The sequence below is a fragment of the Diadema antillarum genome, unplaced genomic scaffold, assembly GCF_040938485.1.
Source record: "Diadema antillarum isolate AM-2024a unplaced genomic scaffold, OU_Dant_1.0 seq00001232_RagTag, whole genome shotgun sequence".
NCBI classification, from domain to species: domain Eukaryota; kingdom Metazoa; phylum Echinodermata; class Echinoidea; order Diadematoida; family Diadematidae; genus Diadema; species Diadema antillarum.
The window spans coordinates 783,153-801,870 of record NW_027272020.1 but is presented as its reverse complement, the minus strand read 5'-3'; the positions used below and the strand labels follow the sequence as shown (position 1 = coordinate 801,870).

Sequence of the window (18,718 nt, the reverse complement as noted above, 5' to 3'; positions counted from 1 at the left end):
CATTATTTGGTGCCAAAAGAAAACCTGAACAGCATTGAAAATTTTTTTTAGCTAACCAACCTTCCCTCAGCTGCTCAAAGTCAGCAAGCATCCGGTAGGCTGTGCATGCATTCACTCTTAGCGTTGCAGCCACTAGAGGGGGTGTGTCCTCCGGCACGGTCATCACAGCATCGGCTGGACACACTACATGTGACCGCCATGTGCCTACAGTATGGTAAGTCAACAAAAGGAAGCTCAATAATCAGTAAAGATGGTACATATGAAAAGTTCAATTCTCCCTGCAGTTCTTGACAATGAATAACAACTCTAGGTCTAGGAGCATTGAATTATGTAAAAGTTACCCTACAAAAAAAATATCCCCTGGACTAGAATCTATGAAATCAACATAAAAGATAAGAAAATATATCCTATATTTTGCCAATTTGATGCATTAATTGTACAACAATTTGAAGGTCAATCAGTTGTATGACTTGGGGTCACAAGAAGGACTCTCCATAGCGAGGGCCATGGAATAATTTATAAAGTGGGAGGGGGAGGGGGGCCTGCGGGTCACTGGTACCCACAATTTTCTTCTCTTTTTTTTTTTAAATAGACTCACAAAGCTGGAGGGGAAGGGGTGTGGGGCTACAGCTTCTCCCCCCTCCCCACCCAGTGCCACAGCACCTGCACAGTACTCTTGGTCATGTGACCTTGAAGTGACTCAAATAGAAACACTTGATTGTCAACAAACCAAACCCTTGGTTTTTTTTTAAACTATAAGAAAACAAAGAATTTTAACTTCTGCTATCATGGAGAGGGTGTGATAATACAATATCCTTTTGGGCAGTGTTATTACAGAAGGATGTCTTTCAAGCAAATGCAAAATACACTTTAAACACCATCATACATTATATCACAATGACAGGTAAGAGACAAGTGATGTAACAACTCATATAAAGTTAGCTTTGAATGCTAAATGATAGAAGATCTCACTTCCTGTGATACTCTGCTAAATCTATCCATTCATTTTATTACTTCAAATTGTCCAATTTGGCCAAATATTTCACTGATCTGTAGCTTTTAACATGCTATGCTGCGTTCATGCAACCATATTGAAATGCACCTTTACAGACTTAGCCATGAGCCAGTAACTGACTACAAATGCCATCTTGAAAGGTACATCAAAATGCTAAAATGTCACAAAAGATGAAGTTCACAGAGTTTTTCTCACCTGTAAATCTTCCAGGAAATATGACTCTCTCTCCCTGATGCATGTCCGTGACATTGCTTCCCACTTGAAGAATTTCTCCAAGACCTTCAAATCCTGCAACAGCTGGAAGGGAGGGCTGGATGGGGTAGATACCTGCCAGCAAACAGTGATGAATTAAAATTATCTATTTTCTCATCTGTTCAACAAGTATTTTAACCTTGGCTTCATTCGTGGATATCAATGTTGAACTCTGTCATTAGAACAAAAAATATCTACACTCTGCATCAAATGAGCTACAAGTATGAACAATCTAAGTACGATATCCTGTCAAGATTTGATACAGGGCTTTCAGTCAGTGGTATTTAGTAGACAATACAACAACAGCTGGTAGTGGTACTCGGGATAAAAACTGCTGAATGACAACACAAAATCATATATACATATCACACAAAGTGAAATACATGTAACACTACATACAAAGTTATCTTTCAGGTAGAAATTAATATTCATGACATGGCCTAACAACTTGGTAAATAATCAGCTTTTTCACATTTCTTCAAAATTAAGCCTCCAACAAACATCTTTTTCATATCTTTTATCTATTCTGTTCTCTGTTTTGTTTTGTTTTTTGTTTCTAACATCTGCACTGCAGATGTAATGCAATGTATTTTTTCTTCTTAAATGATTAATCACTGTGACTAGCAATAGCAAAAAGACGTTCATGGTTCACCTTGGATGGCATTAATGTCTGATGGGTTGATAGGGGCTGCTACCATTTTGACCAGAACTGAGTCTGAACCGATTTCAGGTAAGGTCTGTTCTTGTAGACTGTAAAGAAAAAAAAAAATCAGAAAAAAGCACTTTTAGCAGTTACCAACTTCAGCTTCAACCTCAACTTCAACTTTATTGAAAGTCAAACATACATGTATAACAAAATCGCATGAAACAAAAATATTACAAGAATTTACAGTTGAGTTACACATGATTTTTTTTTTCCTTTTTGGTTTGTGAGTGCAAGGGGTGGGGTCAGCTCAGATAAACAAAGTACAAGTAAATTGGGACTCTACTCAGTGGCACAATAGACAACAGTCAATGAAGTCGAGTGACAAGAAAAGTAGCTACAATTGTAGTACCAGGTACTTGTAATACTTGTATATGCTGACAATTATGTGTTCCCTTAAATTTACATTGCTATCTTGCATCATTGATTCATAGATAACATCAAATAATCAATGACAATGCAATGTAGATGTACATCGGACATCTGTGACGATTTGTGTCAAAATGTACCAGTACTGCAGTAAATATTCCATTAATAGTAATAGTACACATACCTAATTTTGAATTTAATGAATGACTCTGTCTGTTCTTCCAACACTGTATTACTATTAGAATTTAATACTCAGGTGCATGAAGCATTTTAATCCCTGTCTGCGTCTGTCATGTCCTGATAGTGATACTATAAAATCTACACCTTTTAGTCTTGACTTACACTCTACATCAGTTCGGGAAACCCACTCACAAGGGGGGCCCCTCCTTATAAGTAACCCCTCCCCCTTATAAGTAACCCCGTCCCCCTTATAAGTAACCCCCGGGGCACCCCTTATAAGGAGTCTCCACGCTTTTTTGCAATGCAACGCGAAAATGAAAGGACTGCGGCAATTCGCTTGAGTGCAGACGTGGCGACTGAGTACGGTCGTACTCAGTCGCCACGTCTGCACTCAAGCATTGCCGCGCCGCCGCGCCTGGCGACACTCGCGCCAGTAATCGCTCGCATTTCAGCATTCGCATGGGTCGTTTGACATCGCATTTAAATCCATGATTTTAGATATGATGCCTCAAACCGATTTTGCTCAAATTTCGTGAGTAACTAGGAAACTTGTGAAGCTTTATGGACATAATCAAGCGAATTGCCGCAGTCCTTTCATTTTCGCGTTGCATTGCAAAAAAGCGTGGAGACTCCTTATAAGGGGTGCCCCGGGGGTTACTTATAAGGGGGACGGGGTTACTTATAAGGGGGACGGGTTACTTATAAGGAGGGGCCCCCCTTGTGAGTGGGTTTCCCGAACTGACATAGAGTTTTTCTAGCTTAGTTTCTTCTTTTGCAAATTTATGTCAAAATTCTAACGTTAAAGAAAAAGCAATGAGAGAAAATGTGACTGATATCGACATTGCCATTGATTGCCTTCCATGAAGCTAAGCTGAGTCAAAAGTTATGAACAGTCGGATTACAACATGAAGCTAGCATACCAGTCATATCTGGCCCTAAACAAGATAAGTTCGATTTCAAGCCAAGTCACACTGGTCACTGCTGCACACTGAGGTTGACACATACATAAAAGATACATAGTTTTGCACACATGGGACTGCTAGTGCTAGTACTAAATGACATGTACTTTTTACACGCACAACATTTCTAACATATCTATTTTAGGGTAAGTCAACTTACGTTATCACCTTCTCTGGGTCACCACGCTCATGATATATCAACGCTTTTCCTTTGCTTATTGAGGAACATAGTCGTCTGCATGACCTTAATCGATGTGTTGATGAAATTTTCAGCAGTTCTGAACCTAACAGCGAAATACCTTTGGTGACCATGGGCGCTGCCATCTTGAATCAGAACGGAAGTGCACCCTCTATCGCGCGGTTTGTGTGCAAACGCGGGAAATTTCGTACGACGACGTGCGTTGTACGTAGCTATTGTAGCCCAGTTTGTGGGAATGAATGAATGCATATCAATGCAGGAGAGTTCTGCGGACGACACCGGGTACCGGGTCGACGGGTCCAACACCGTGTATAACCGGTTTAGTTAGGCTAGCGCCGTAAACTGCCACTGGAATACGTAACTTAATTTTGTTGTCAAGTCGTGTCTAGCTCTACTTTGATACCATGGAGTTCTCTGAAACTAGCACCAAGAAAAGGATTAAGAAGGAGTCTTTCCTGGATAGAACCAAAGAACCTCATATGCTGTTTTATCGCATCCCCCCGATTGAAAATATTTCCCTCAGTGAGTTCGAGGAGTTGGCGAAGAGAAGGCTTGAAGGTATGTAATGATTCAGTGAAATACTGCACAGTAGTCATGGTAATCAGCCTACCATTTAAGTACCAACATGTGTTTAACGAGGCTAGACAAGCAACATGATCCTGACGTGAAACCAGAGATCTAATTTCTGTTAAAATTCAAGACAAAAGATCACCAAAGAAAAGCGCATTCCTGTATCCATAATCTTAAGTCATCTACTTAGTAAAGTCAATAGACAGTGTCACTGATGACAAACTGATTGTGACCTAGAATACACTGCACGGTATGCATAATAAATATATGGGTGAGAATTTTGAACGATGTACAATTGCCAATTTTCGTACCTTCTGACATTCTTTCCCTTAGAACACGCCAGGATGATCTAAGAAACCAGATTTTTTCATGTCATCTCAAAGATTGGTAAATTTCCTTTCAGGAAATATATGGTTTGGTTGCCTTTTGCCTGATATTTTTCATTTCACAAGGACTTAAAGCGTAAAAATACGGTAAAAATGCTATTTTCACAATAATTTTTGTTTTTCAAACTAATGATGTGCATTTTTAATGGTACGTGACATCTAATATCTGACCATGTTCTGGATCTTACATATCATGGGTATGTACCACAAAATTATAAGAACTTTATGAGCACGTACAAAATTACAGAGAACAATTAAAATATCAAAGTCCTAAACAGACGAACGTCCGTGATGCTTTTATTTCTATCGCTGCTGCAAATTCTACTTTGTTGTCCCAACTGTAACGTATACGAAAATTTGGTGTTCCACCTAATGAACATATCCTGCAAAAATTGTACGTCTGCTGGCTCTACATGGGACGTAATATTCTTTTATGCAAAATTATACTCAGTTTTCGTCACGGACGTGCTTCCGCTATTTTCTAATAAAGATCGTAGCCCATGAAACGTTATCGGCGATATTGTTCTGAGTCGTAATTAACTAAGATCTACCAACACGATAATATGTTTGTTTTGAATTTCTGTCCATCCTTTGTCAAATAGGAACGGAAATTGTATTTTTAGACGAACCTCCAAGAAAAAAAGAACGTCCGTGATGATTAAAATGTTTTCGAGTGGGACACCATCTTGCTTTGATGGCGAAGGTGCATTTTACCTTTGGCTCTCTTGCCGAGGAGCTGCATGCCATTTTTGGAGCGGACTGAGGTTCGTCCGCAGTTTTTGGACCATGCAATTCACCAAAAACCAAGCAAATAATTGATATTTTCTCTGAAAATTCACCTCCTGATCCCCCTCTGGGCAAGACATATGTTGTAAGGATGTCAAATTTCTTATAATTTGCATCGACAATACCTTTTCAAATTTTTGAAAGAGTTAGGAAGGCTAGGTACTCTCTGCCGATTAGTTATCCGTCCTGGAACATGACCCTAGTAGTAGAACGAACGTCCGTGATAATTCCAGAGAACGTCCGTGACGTATGCAATCCCTCCGATAGGGATAACTTGTCCCGAAAGTGTCCTGTATTCTTTAAAACTTTTGGCTCGAATAGCGACAAATAAAGTTTTACAAAGTAAATACTGAGTTTAGAGCAGTAGTTTCAGAATTTTTAAGGCGTTATGTGATCATGATGAACAAACAATTGAAAATTTACTCACAATTTTACGCTTGTTTTCCCTCTAATTATACAAAAACAGCTAAACACTTAAAACAAAGTTATGGGAAAATGGAATTTTGCGTAATCTGTAATTTCTGTGCGTTTAAATTTCTTTCTAATGAGGTTCTGGAGACAATTTGTACTGTTACAGGTTCTGAAAGTTTCGCTCACGGACGTTCTGTCCGAGAAAGGAAATTTCTGACAATTACAAATATATCACTGCACATAAGATTAATGTTAGTTGAAAATATTAGGGCAAGTCCAAGATAACACGCGCGTTACGTATGGGACATTCAGAGACTTTTATGACCTGAAAAATAGTGTTAATGGCTTTTGACAATATTAAACTTTATCATGGTGATTGATATCTAGGAGAAGTATGATCATGCAAAAAATGGAGAAAAATGACCTTCACATTTATATTCTAGAAGAGAAAATATGTGCCGTTACGTATGGGACCAGAAAATTTTTGTTTTTTTGAACATTTTTTTCAACCTCAAAACTCTCTGAAAGTATTTCATTCTACAACTTGTAACTCACTGTGATGAAAGTCACAACACTCAAGATTATCACAGGTAAGTTTCGTGTCATTAGGTAAAAAGTTCTAATTACAGGTTCTAATTAAAGACAGACATGACGTGTTACGTATGGGACAGTTACGTATGGGACAGTTTGTCCCCCATTCATTTAGTGTGTGAAGAACCATGTTTATGGGTATTTTGCATAATTATTGAAGTAAAATCAGTTGAAACTACTCAAATACTGATCCAGATTGTCAAGGAAACAATATTTCCCAAATATTCACCATCCTAATCATATTCAATCATATTTTTATATTTTTATGACCAACCTGAGTATGCATGCCCCTTGTCCCCCATTCGTTTAGTGTGTGGAGAGACTTGTTTATGGGTATTTTGCAAAATAATTTTGCAAAATACCCATAAACAAATTTTTGCATAATTATTGAAATGGAATCAGTTGACACTACTCAAATACTGATCCAGATTGACAAGGGAACAATATTCCCCAAATATTTACCATCATAATCATATTTAATCATATTCTATATTTCTATGACCAACCTGAGTATGTATGCCCTATTTTTATCAGGATAGTTACTACTGAAAACTTGAATAGTTGAAGGTGTTTACTTCCATTGATGAAGGGCAGTTTGCCATTTCGTTTCAATAAAAAACAACTTGACACAAGAAATATTAATTTTTATAAATAAGCAATACCTGCTGCATGGAACCCCAGTGATCGAGTAGATTACCCATGAATTTTGTCGTGGCTATTATTGAAACCTGAATAAGGACAATTTGTGTATCACTTGCAATAAAAAAAAAATCATTTTACTTTATATTCTGTTTAAATATTTATATCACAACCATTTCAACTTGGATCTCCATCACTTAACTTTGAATTCCTCTAGTCTTAGGATTGTATGCTCTTTAGTAATTCATATAATTAGTTTCCAATCATCTCATTAAATGTTGAAAACTGAATCCCCATTTCCACAAAAAACTATACCATCCCTTTAATGCTGATTTTTCATTGTGTATTTTGCCATTTTCCCCTCCCCCTTTCTGAAAATTGTTCAGTCAAGTACATGTATTGTTTAAAGTGTCTATAACTCAAAAAGTAGCTACAATGTTGGGATGCTTTCTTCAGGATGATTGACCATTTGTGTACTGAGAGACCTTCCCAGCTAGCTACATGCATTCACATGCATTATGTATGAGGATGTCCCATACGTAACGCATTTGTCCCATACGTAACATTATTTCAATGCCTAATAAAAAATATTCCTTTTACTGTTTTTTCTTTTTTCTATGGTATTTAATTTCTCTAAACAATAAATTAGAACTTTCCAAAAGGGCATTAATATAACCTTAGCAATTTCAGAAAAAACCTAAAAAAATGACCTCAATTTGTTACGTATGGGACATGTCATGATAGGACACGAGCTAATTTGCATAATCATTTGCATAATCCCTAAATTTTCATACCAAGTTAAACTATTTGATGAACTTCTTATGTCCACATATTAATCAAATATCATTTGCTTTCCTTTGAATTAATATGAATTTTTATAAATGTCCCATACGTAACGCTGTGTTTCACATTTATGCAAATGGAGCCCTTGAAATTTGCATAAATTTACGTAATATAATTTTTTCCTCCATGGAAATCAAAACTTCAACTCATAAGCTTCAAAATGATACCAAACATGTCAATATTGAGCAAAGATGAAATTTTGCCTTCTGAGGGGACCTTATCTTGGACTTGCCCATTACCAAATCACCGAGCCGCTCATACCCGAAAATGAATAGCGTTCAGCACTCAATTTACCTGTAATAACAAACGGAAAACATTTTTTTCACGGATGTTCGTTGGTTGAATAAGTCAATGGATTACATAGTAGGAGAAAGAGGATCAGTGCCACTTTTTAGTGACAGGTGCTCTAAGTGTTTATCTTTTGAGTATGGTAGCTGCCGTCCCAAACAGAACACATCCAGTTTTGGTCTCCATAACGGACGTTCGCTGTAATTGTCATGATATTAAATGCCTTAATTCATTCTTATTTTTCTCTTCATGACGATTTTTCTCTCATTCCCTCAATAGCCTGAACATGCTGCGACCAAACAGAAAACAAAAACAAAACAGAACAAACCAAAACAAATCCGAAAAGTGCTACGCAATCACATTCAGGATAATGACGGAAGAAGTTTGTAATGAGCATGTGTTGAATAAGAAACGGAAAAATTTCAAAAGGACGTGGAAGCAGTTGAATGAAAATGACTGAGAAACAGAGAAGGGATCGAGCTCCAACACACAGAGAAAAGAATTGCCAGTGCTCTCCCGTTGTACCAAATTCCTCTGGAGAAGTTTTTGTTTGTTTGTTTATGTTTTTTTATTCATCGAAATGCCGTCACAAGCGAGCAAAAATCATGCAGTATACAATTATTGTCTGATGAAAACACACAAATCCTCCGCTTATCATCACATGGTGTTGTTTTATACTCATCAATGAAAAGCAACATTCGTTTGTAATTTTTTCCAAGATTTTTTTTTTCATTTTACATTTAAGAGACAGAGAGATCGTCAGTTTGTTTGTGCTTTTGTGCTTACTTTGAAAACACATGTTAAAAAAGTAATGATTAAGAATAGGTTTAAGGTTGCACTTTGATACGTTCGATCTTCCAAAGATTCGTTACTCCGATGTCCAAAGGTTTGTTATTCCAAAATGAAAAAAAAAAAATGTAGTTAATTCAGGAGGTTGTTATTAGAAATGTTCTTCGAAAAATAGATATTAAGGATCATTATTTTTAGGTCCATTCTTGTAAAAGTGGAATGGGTCTGATATTCGTTTAGGTGAAAACGGTTATTATGATGTTTTGAAATTGGAGGATTTTAGTTGTTAACTTGTTTCTCCACATTTGGATAAGCGAACATAAGTTTTCATGTTCCAATTAATAAGCCTTTCGGTTAACCTTCGGAGATTCCTATCATTTACCGAATAAAAAAGCTTCATGATTATACGAACTCTATCAATTTTCGTATTGACAAACTGTATGAATAACGAGCCTCCGAAATGACGCGCTACAAAAGGTTTGTTATAACAAACCATATTGTATAATATCGAAGTCACAAACATCCATCCAAGATATATGGACTTATTGTGTCTTGTTATGACGAAACTTCGCAGTATCGAACCTGTTATCATTTCTGCCTAATATAATAACACATTTTTTTTTCTCGGTAACAGTGTGTAACACAAGGAGCAAACACAGAGGGATTTCTTCCTAACGTATTCGTTTGCCCTCCCCAGCTAAACTTCGTATTTCTATAACGGAGCACATTTCTATTGTTTTTCTATATTAATTCTTTGTCATAATTTTAGCTGTGACCATGTTCGTTATATAAAAAGCAAATTTTGCATTGTAGACTTTATTGAAGTTTAGGACCTGAATATTTACTTCATGATTGCGAAATTTTGATAAATATTTTCGTTCTCAAGGATGGACTACGTCACTGAGATTACACGTACGTTTGTACGTTAATTTACGAGAGATGGAAAAATTGTTTTCTTTGATTCCTCAGTGTGAGAAGATAAACAAGCTTATATAATTGAGAATTGGTAATAGCTATTCAGGATTTTGCAGAGGAGTTTGTTCTCGACATGAAATTGCTGTTTGTTGTGAGTAGAATGCGTTTCCAACTCAAGAGAGCTGTATTGTTCAATATCTTGTTTGTTCCGAACGTCCGTGAGCTACATGCGAACCTCCGTGATGAAAACTATGCTATGTTTGTTGGGTTATAGAGACTGCCCAGATGAGATACATCATAAAAAGGTATATTATTATTTGGGAGTGAGGATTAAAGTATAGGATAGTGAAATAAGAGGTGAAAATATCGAGTTTCTGTAAAATGCGCGTAAAGTGGAGAAAGTGTTTAGCGGAAGAGCAATATTTCTACAGAAATGACGAATTTAGTTAAATCATCAGTTGTCTACCATTACGTACAGGTTAAGAGTACAAGCTTAATATTCTGCAATCACGTACACATGTCCCTTAAGATATTTCGTTAGGATTTTGAACTGAATCAGATCTTTGAAAACTATGTTAAATGGTATTCAAATCTATGTGCAGTACTATTCCTTACGGACGTTCGTTGCTCTGGACATGGTAAACTTCAGCGGTGAATAAAAACTTGTTCCTCTGGGAAAATCCTAGTATAATTGGGTTCATATTAAAGCTTGAGTTATACTCTTTCAGGTAAGATGAATGATTTGGAGAATTTCCTACTTTTTAAATTTTGCCTTGTTTTGGCTCAATTGTACATCGTTCAAAATTCTGGCCCATATACATTTTGTATGTGGATGGTGATCGATGCACAAAACTGTTTTCATATATCACCAGTTAAACTTTACACAGCCCAGTCGCTGTAAAAACGCGACAGGGCTGGTGACCAGTACCAGGATGGTGCACGTACAACAACAAAGGGAACACAAGCGAACATACCAATCGCGTTTAGTTTTGTCTTTTGATGAAATATACTTGACATCGTTTTTGTCACCTCAAACTCATTAAAGACAATATTCATTACACAATTAACAACTTACCAAAGATGAAGATTACATGCAGCGTGTGCGAACGGTACCGACTCGTATCATCGGACGTGTGAACGTCTGACACCGGTACTCAAAATGGCTGAGAGTGAAAGACGATGTACCGTTCACGCACGTTGCATATAATCTGCTTTTTGGGTTAAGTTGTAAATTGTGTATGTCGATACCGATAACATAGACACAAAGTGTTATTAATGAAGATTGTCTTTAATGAGTTTGAGGTGAAAAAAATTATGTCAAGTAACAAAACTCAATGCAATCAGCATGCTCGCTTTGTGTTGGCTTTGTTGTTGTGCACCATCCTGGTACAGCCCTGTCACGTTTTTAAAGCGACTGGATGGGCTGTGTCTAGTTTGTAAGACACCAACAGTTATATTTAATGATCATGTATGAAATGAAAAAAAAAAATGAATTGTCTTCATAATGACAAAAAGGGAATCTAGGATAATCTATGGTATAATACCCCATCGAGACCGAGTGCAGACAGCTGGTGCTCAAAGTGTTTGTTTGTTTGTTTGTTTGTTTTTGTATATGGCCTAGTATTAGACCTGTCGTTGTCTTTCTGATCAAACAGTTCTGAAGCATGTGGAATCAGTCGGGATCCGTCATGTCAAAGGAAGCGATGAGTACAATGAGAGGATGGACAAGGAATTAAAGAAGCTGATGCCTGTAGCTCACAAGAGAGTAAGTAATGGAAATAGTAATCCCAGGTTCAGAGAAATCCAAGGTCCCCAAGGCCTTGTCCTTTGATGCCCATCTGTTTGGTGGTCTTGATTCCTGTCTAAAACTCAACATTGGTGTTTTTGATTTGATATAAATTTTTGATACCCTTTGTGTGACTTTTTATTCATAATGACTAAAAAGACTAGTGGCTTCAATTGGCCAAAATTGATGAAGATTTCAATGAAATTATAATGTACACTGTCTGTATAGTATGCTTTCTCCTGAGTTTGAAATGGAGCTTGAACTTCTAATTGATACATATTTTCCAAAACAAGTGTTTACAATTAAAACATTACAATCTAAATTTGATAGTAACAGATGTGGTGTTATCTTTCCTGGATATCATAGCTGTTTTTTCTTATTTTTTGTTTGTTTTTGTTTTGCTATTGCTGACAATATGTTTAAATTACTTTTATATTGTTTCAGTCCCCAAACCTCAATGATAAAAATTCCAATATATAGACATAGGGTGCCTACTGTTAAAAATGGAATTTTCGCAAGACATGATCCTTGCTTGAAAATGAAAATACACAAATGTTTGCCAATGAGTATGTGTACAAAACAGGCCAAGCATGAAAAAATTTTCACATGAAAATTTTCACTTTTACAATATTCATCCAGCGCCATCCAATCCATTATTTCTTGTTTTGGGTTTACGTACAGATGAGCGGGGAGGACTTGGCCAAACATTTACGGGATGACAGGATCTCACATTTCATCCTGAGGTTGGCCTACTGCAGATCGTAAGTAAAGTCCGAGGAAAATACAGGATACCCTTACAAGTTTACTGGTGGGACTACAAAGCCATTGGCCCACTTGCTTGGGAGTTGATAAAACTTACTGAAAAGGAAGTAAAACTAAGTGACACTTACCATTTAAAACTGTGGAACTCTGTCTCAAATGCCCATTTGGGGGAACTTGATGATAATAGATGTGTGAAATGTCGTAATGGGATGCTGTGATATGTCAACTTCGTTATAATCTTATTTTGTATAACTTTTTTAGGTACCTTAGAAATGAAACTTTGTCTAATATCAAAATGTTAGTCTCACATTCTTTTGTATTCTTGCCTGATCCCACTTGCTCAGTTACTATTACATGTACCTCCTTCATAATATAGTCTTAAACTCAAAATGTGATGGTCACACAGTACTGTACACTGGTTTTGAAAATATTTCACGCATAACTTCTCAGTACAACAAAACAAGATATTCTAATGATGTGTCTTTGTTTAATCCATCCCTGCAGAGAGGATTTGCGGAGGTGGTTCATTCAACAGGAGCTTGATTTGTTCCGCTACCGGTTCCTGCGAGAGTACAGTGAAGCCATTACCCAGTTCCTGGCGGAAAACAAGTTGCATTACTCTCCAGTTAGTATAGAGAAGATCAACCTTAGTAGGGCTTAGTTTTTGTTTTTGTTTTTGTTTTTTTTTGGGGGGGAGGATGCAATATGTACTACTTGGTCAGAAGGTTGGGTGTTCAAATTACATTCGTATCTTCATTTTCATCCTTCAGCAAGAAAATTTCCATGTCATTGATCTAGGAATGTGAATACCTGCATGACTGGATTGAACAGATATATTCAAATACATTGTGATAGCTATCAAGTAAATACAATGTAGTTAATTGTCTAGAACGATGCATTAGTGCTGTGTTAAAGTTTTGGATCACTAAGGTTTTGAAATAAATGTACACACCCAAATTACCAGGCTGATGGCATGTTGTGCGTAGTTAAGACAGTAAAAGTAGTACTAAAGACACAGCATAACATGCTTTTCCTAGCTTTGTCTATCCAGCCAAATTACAATATGACAAGCATGCAAAACAGATTGGAAAAATCAGAGCACTCCCCTCCCCCCCCCCCAAAAAAAAAATGAAAAAAGAAACACATAACACAAACACAATAATGTGTATGTATAATAATCATAAAAATCACATTATTGTTATGATTAAACTTATGATCACCATTATTAACATTAATATCATCACAACATTACAACATGTATTTCTATCTATTGTGAGTTGAGCTTATTGATTCAAACTATAAAATGTGACCCGCTACAACAAAAAGGTCCTAAAGTCGCGCATGGTCGAAGCCGTGAAAATCGAGTTTGAAGTTAGAGCATCAAAATTGGTCAAAACTTATGATTTTCTGAATTTGACATATTATTAGAGTCTGACATGTCTTCTATCATCTGTCGAAATTTTGAAGCAAAATGATGAAAGGAAAGACCAAAAAATAGCGTTTTTCTGGGCCATGTTTTTTTGGCGTTTCAACGAAGCAGAAACTGGTTCGAACATTTGGATTGAGCGCCACACATAGGCTCCGCCCCTAACAACGACCAGAGTGATCTCATTGGTCAGTTTGCTGCTTGCCGCTAACCGAAGCGTGAAGCTCTCACACTGCCCAGTCGACTGGTGCGTGCGGGTGGGTTGCGCTATGCCTAGCCGCTTCTCCTGACATCCTGGTCACTGATTGGTCGGTGAGGAGACCGCCGACGCTGTGTTTGAATGAGCATTTCGGGGGTTGCTAGGGCTTCACTTCTATTGTCCGGAGGTGAATACTGACTTGCGTGTCTCTTGATTGTGATTGCGTCGCAAGGAGAACTTTTAGGGCGCTTTTCTCGAAACAGTGATTTCCCAGACGTGTTGACATGCTCTCTTTTAAACATCGATGTCTCCGCAGCCAATTATTTTTATGAGACGTGTTATATATCAATTTAAAGCAGAAAGATTAGGGAATTGTGTCATGCAATTTTCAAATAATCGACCTCGCCCGACTTCAGGATCATTTTGTTGTAGCGGGTCACAAATAGTCATTTGTATTAAAAAAAAAATGCTGCCTACTTCTGAATAGTTGAGCATATATCATGGGAATATTAGGAATGTTATAAATATATTTGCCACATCTAGCAGTAGTTCTTATAAATATTGCAATGCATTCACTGTCTCAAACGTCTTCCTCTCTCCCTTATAACCCAATTTTCCCCTTCTTAACGTTTTCCTGTTCACATTTCGCAGATCCCCCAACAGGAAAAGGATGCACTGGCTGACAAGCTTGTCAAGTCTTCCCATGGGATCAGCGCAGCCATGTTGGCCCACACTGACTTCTTCAAGGTGCCCTTCACAGAGGCCCTGGATCTGGTGCGAGGACGGAAGGTCTTTGTGCAGAAGGTGACCTTTGACCTTTGTCATAATCAAAATGCTCTATAGCCCTCTTTGCTGTGGTTTTTGTAAGAATAGTGAGCAGAGGCTGATGATGTGAAACTGAGTCAAGCTACCAAGGGGAGGCAAGCTCCATCAAGAGGTCTTTTGAAGACCTGTCCAAATTTCTTAACTTGTGCATTTGGACAGCTGAATTTTGCTACCAGCATTTGACAGTGAAAATCACAAACTATCAGCAGAGCAAAACAAAAACAAAAACAAACAAACTAACAAACAAACAAACAAACAAACAAACAACCAAACATCCAAACCCAACAGATCTATCATTGTTATGGTGACAAGACTTGTATCTCAGATTTTGGTGAAAATCACTTTTCTGTCTGAATTTTAGCTGCATTACCACAAGATGCTGCCACCATGCCATGTCAAAGGAAAGGTGATCTCATTTGTTATCAAAGTGCTTTGGCTGCCAAATATTATTTCCTGTGATGCAACAGGAACGTAGATTAAATGCTTTGCAAAAATGTGAGAGGATGCAAAGATTGTAACTTAACCAGTGCATGATGGAGTGGTTTGAACCATACCCCCCCCCCCCCAATCCTCCTATGCCATTTTCCAGCTTTATATACAGTGTAAGTTTTTATACAGATTTGATTATGATTGGACAGGGAATTATTTTCAGGGTATAGCATCAAACTTTTTGCATAATTTTCAGAGAAATGCCACACAGATTAATGTTTCATACAGGCATGACGCTGAATTGTGTTGTACACAGTCAGTCCATTATTTGATACTTTTGTAACTACTCATACTAAAGTGCTCTTCAGTTTTGGTTTCCTGGGAGGCAACAAGATAAAATTTACAAGTGTTTCTAGGAAATGTGAGACAATTCCAGGATTATTACATTTACTTTTTTAATTTCGCGTGAGGATGAACTGTACATGTTAACTAGTATTTCTATTTGTTTTCCTATATTATATCCTGTAGGACAACAAGGCAAAATGTTAAAGGACAAGTTCACCTTCATAAACATAAGGATTGAGAAAATGCAACAATATTAGTAGAACACATCAGTGAAAGTTTGAGAAAAATTGGACAATCGATGCAAAAGTTATGAATTTTTAAAATTTTTGTGTTGGATGAGGAGACTACTACAGCTTGTGAGTCATATGCGTACAAGAGTATAAAGAAAATATAAAGAAAATTCAACATATTTTCACTTTTTTCACATAATAAAAGAGCACCTGACTTGGCTCTTTCTAAAGGCAGGGGGAATAATATTACCCATAACATTTGTCGGTAACGAGTCGGGGGAATGTGAACTTTTTTCATAAGATGAAATTTTTTGAAATTCTCTTTATATTTTCCTATATTGTTGTACGCATGTGACATCTAAGTTATTCACACACTGCAGTAGTCTTCTCATCCAGCGGTTACTGCACAAAAACTTCAAAAATTCATAACTTTCGAACGGATTGTCCGATTTTCCTCAAACTTTCAATGATGTGTTCTACTAATATTGCTACATTCTCTCAATCCTTATGTCTATGAAGGTGAACTTGTCCTTTAAGTGCTTCAAGGAAATAATGAAACTCACACTACTAGGTTTATTCTTTTTTTTTTTTTTTGTAGCCAGGGAGAATGAACTCTGCTTCATTTTTTTTTTCCATGTCAGTGTAATGGATATTTGGGATAGGGGAAGGGGGCAAGGCAGGGTGAAACGGGGCACTAAGAGAAACTTTCCTCAGTTTTTTTTATATTTTTTTTTTTATTAGGAGTACGCAAAGTATTGGTACTTTGTATAAGATTCTGTCTGAATCTTAGCTAAAGACACATATTTATAATTTTATTTAAAAAGTCAATACAGAGAGAAATACCATTCGCCATATCTAAATGACTTTAAAAATTCATATGCAGACTTGGAAAAAAAGGTTAACTCCAAAACATGTTCTTGTTCTCTTCTCTGCAGGGATACGCCTTTGTACCACACGGTGACCTGGTGTCCATAGTACTGACGGCCTTCCGCTCCCACCTCTCCCACGCTTTAGCAGTATGTGAAAATTTTTGTCTCTTCACTTTCTACATATGCATGGAAATTTAATTTCTGTTTAATAGTGTAGTGGAGAGAAAGAGAGAGAGAGAGACAGACAGACAGACAGAGAGAGCGGCATATGTATAAATGAATTTAACCTGTTGAGGACGAGCTGATTTTGCTGTAACACACATTTTCCATAGGCACCTGCCCGAGTATACTCGGGACTCGTCCTCAACAGGCTAAGCAGACAGAATGGTAAATGACTGGAAGAAAAAGGAAGCTAACTAGATATCTTTATGAAGAGAGACAGGGAGAAAGTGACAGAAAGAGAGATATGGGAGGAGAGAGAAAAACATAAGACAAGAAGATTTTAGAAAAATAGACTTTGGTAATGACAATGTATTTGGAAACACCCATTTTCACCACAATTAATCCAAAATGTTTGTTTGTTGATATAAGGTATGATGGTGAAAAATTGTTCATGTTGTGTAAAGGGTTAGGGTTAAGGTGAGAGGGAAGACCATGGCAATGCAACCAAAATGAAAGATTGGTGAGCAAATTTTATTTCACCTAGAAAAGAGGGGATTTTCTTTTCTTTTGTTATTGTGGATCAGAAACAATACTGTTTTCCGTTAAATATTCATATGCATTATAGCCAAGAACATAAAAAGGTATTATTTTGGGGAATGATATTTTGTGCAATTTTGGAAGATTTACTGAAATTGGTTCTGAACTGTCATGATGCTCTTGTAATGCCTCTAGTTTCTGTTGTGGATGGAAACTGCCACTCTCCCCCTCCCTTTTGTTGGGTAGACTTGTAGCATCACATACAAATGTATTTCCTCCATTTTGTGTCTTTTCAGATCACAGCAAGGGGGGTTCCCCACTTGGAGGAAGATGGCCGCCTCCTGCCGATGCTAAACAACCTGAGCAAACAGTACCTGGGCCAGGACTACAGCAGCAACAAGAGGTCTGGGAACTGCAAGATCAACCTTGAGGACATCAACAATGTGAGTTCTGAATTTGATATGCCCAGGACCAAGACTAGCTGTAAAAATTGAAACTCCAGTTTCATCTTTTTCCTTTTTGTTATTATCATAATTATTTTGTTGTTGTTCCACTAGCTAAATTTCAGCTTACTATGCTTGTACATCTACGCGAGGATGAGAGTATATTTATACATGACTTTATATCATCTCCCAAATAGTTATCATGTGAGATTTTTTATGCCTCCGCCAACGAAGTGGCCGGAGGCATTATGTTTTCGGGTCGTCCGTCCGTCCGTACGTACGTCCGTCCCGTTTTGTTTTTGTCGATATCTCAAGAACCGTGTGGTGGTTTTACATTAAACTTGGTATGAGGGTATAACCTGGGGGGCTAATACTTTATTTAGATCTTAGGGTCAAGGGGTCAAAGGTCAAAGGTCTCAGGTTATTTTGTGAAAAAAGGTTGAAATTTCATGTTTTTCTCCATATCTCGCAAATGGTTCAAGGTATCTTCATGGAACTTAGTATATATGCATGTACCGATGGGCAGTGATTATCTAGGGAAGTTGGGGGTCATGGGTCAAAGGTCATGGGTCAAAGGTCAAGGTCAACTCCTCAAAATATCACTATTTTCCTTATATTTATGCAATGCCTGAAGGATTTTTTTAAAAACTTGATGTATGCATGTATAACCCAATATATATTCTGTGGGAAGTTTCTTGCCAAAAGGTCAAAGGTCAAAAGGTCAAAGGTCAAGCAAAAGTGCTAAATTGCACTTCTTCCTTCATATCTCAGAAGTAACTCAAGGTATTATCATGAAACTTACATATTTAC

The 18,718-nt window shown here is 37.2% G+C and overlaps 2 protein-coding genes across 2 annotated transcripts in view; one reads left to right on the top strand and one right to left on the bottom strand.

Moving 5' to 3' along the window:
• Positions 1–60: 60 nt before the first annotated feature.
• On the bottom strand, positions 61–1,996 carry LOC139745065 (enoyl-[acyl-carrier-protein] reductase, mitochondrial-like; the record flags this gene model as incomplete). The annotated part of the gene is made up of 3 exons (XM_071655478.1): positions 1,920–1,996; positions 1,211–1,342; positions 61–204 (listed from the first exon to the last, which is right to left on the bottom strand). Coding segments are annotated over exons 1-3 (322 nt in total), but the record flags the coding sequence as incomplete, so codon positions are not given.
• Positions 1,997–4,039: 2,043 nt separating this feature from the next.
• Positions 4,040–18,718, top strand: part of LOC139745064 (DNA primase large subunit-like) — a 58,092-nt gene continuing 43,413 nt past the window's right edge. The window contains exons 1-7 of the mRNA XM_071655477.1: positions 4,040–4,235; positions 11,551–11,660; positions 12,363–12,442; positions 12,948–13,068; positions 14,720–14,872; positions 16,833–16,913; positions 17,762–17,908. Coding sequence (XP_071511578.1) covers positions 4,082–4,235; positions 11,551–11,660; positions 12,363–12,442; positions 12,948–13,068; positions 14,720–14,872; positions 16,833–16,913; positions 17,762–17,908 — 846 coding nt within the window. The 5' untranslated portion in view covers positions 4,040–4,081. The remainder of the gene's footprint in view (positions 4,236–11,550; positions 11,661–12,362; positions 12,443–12,947; positions 13,069–14,719; positions 14,873–16,832; positions 16,914–17,761; positions 17,909–18,718) is intronic.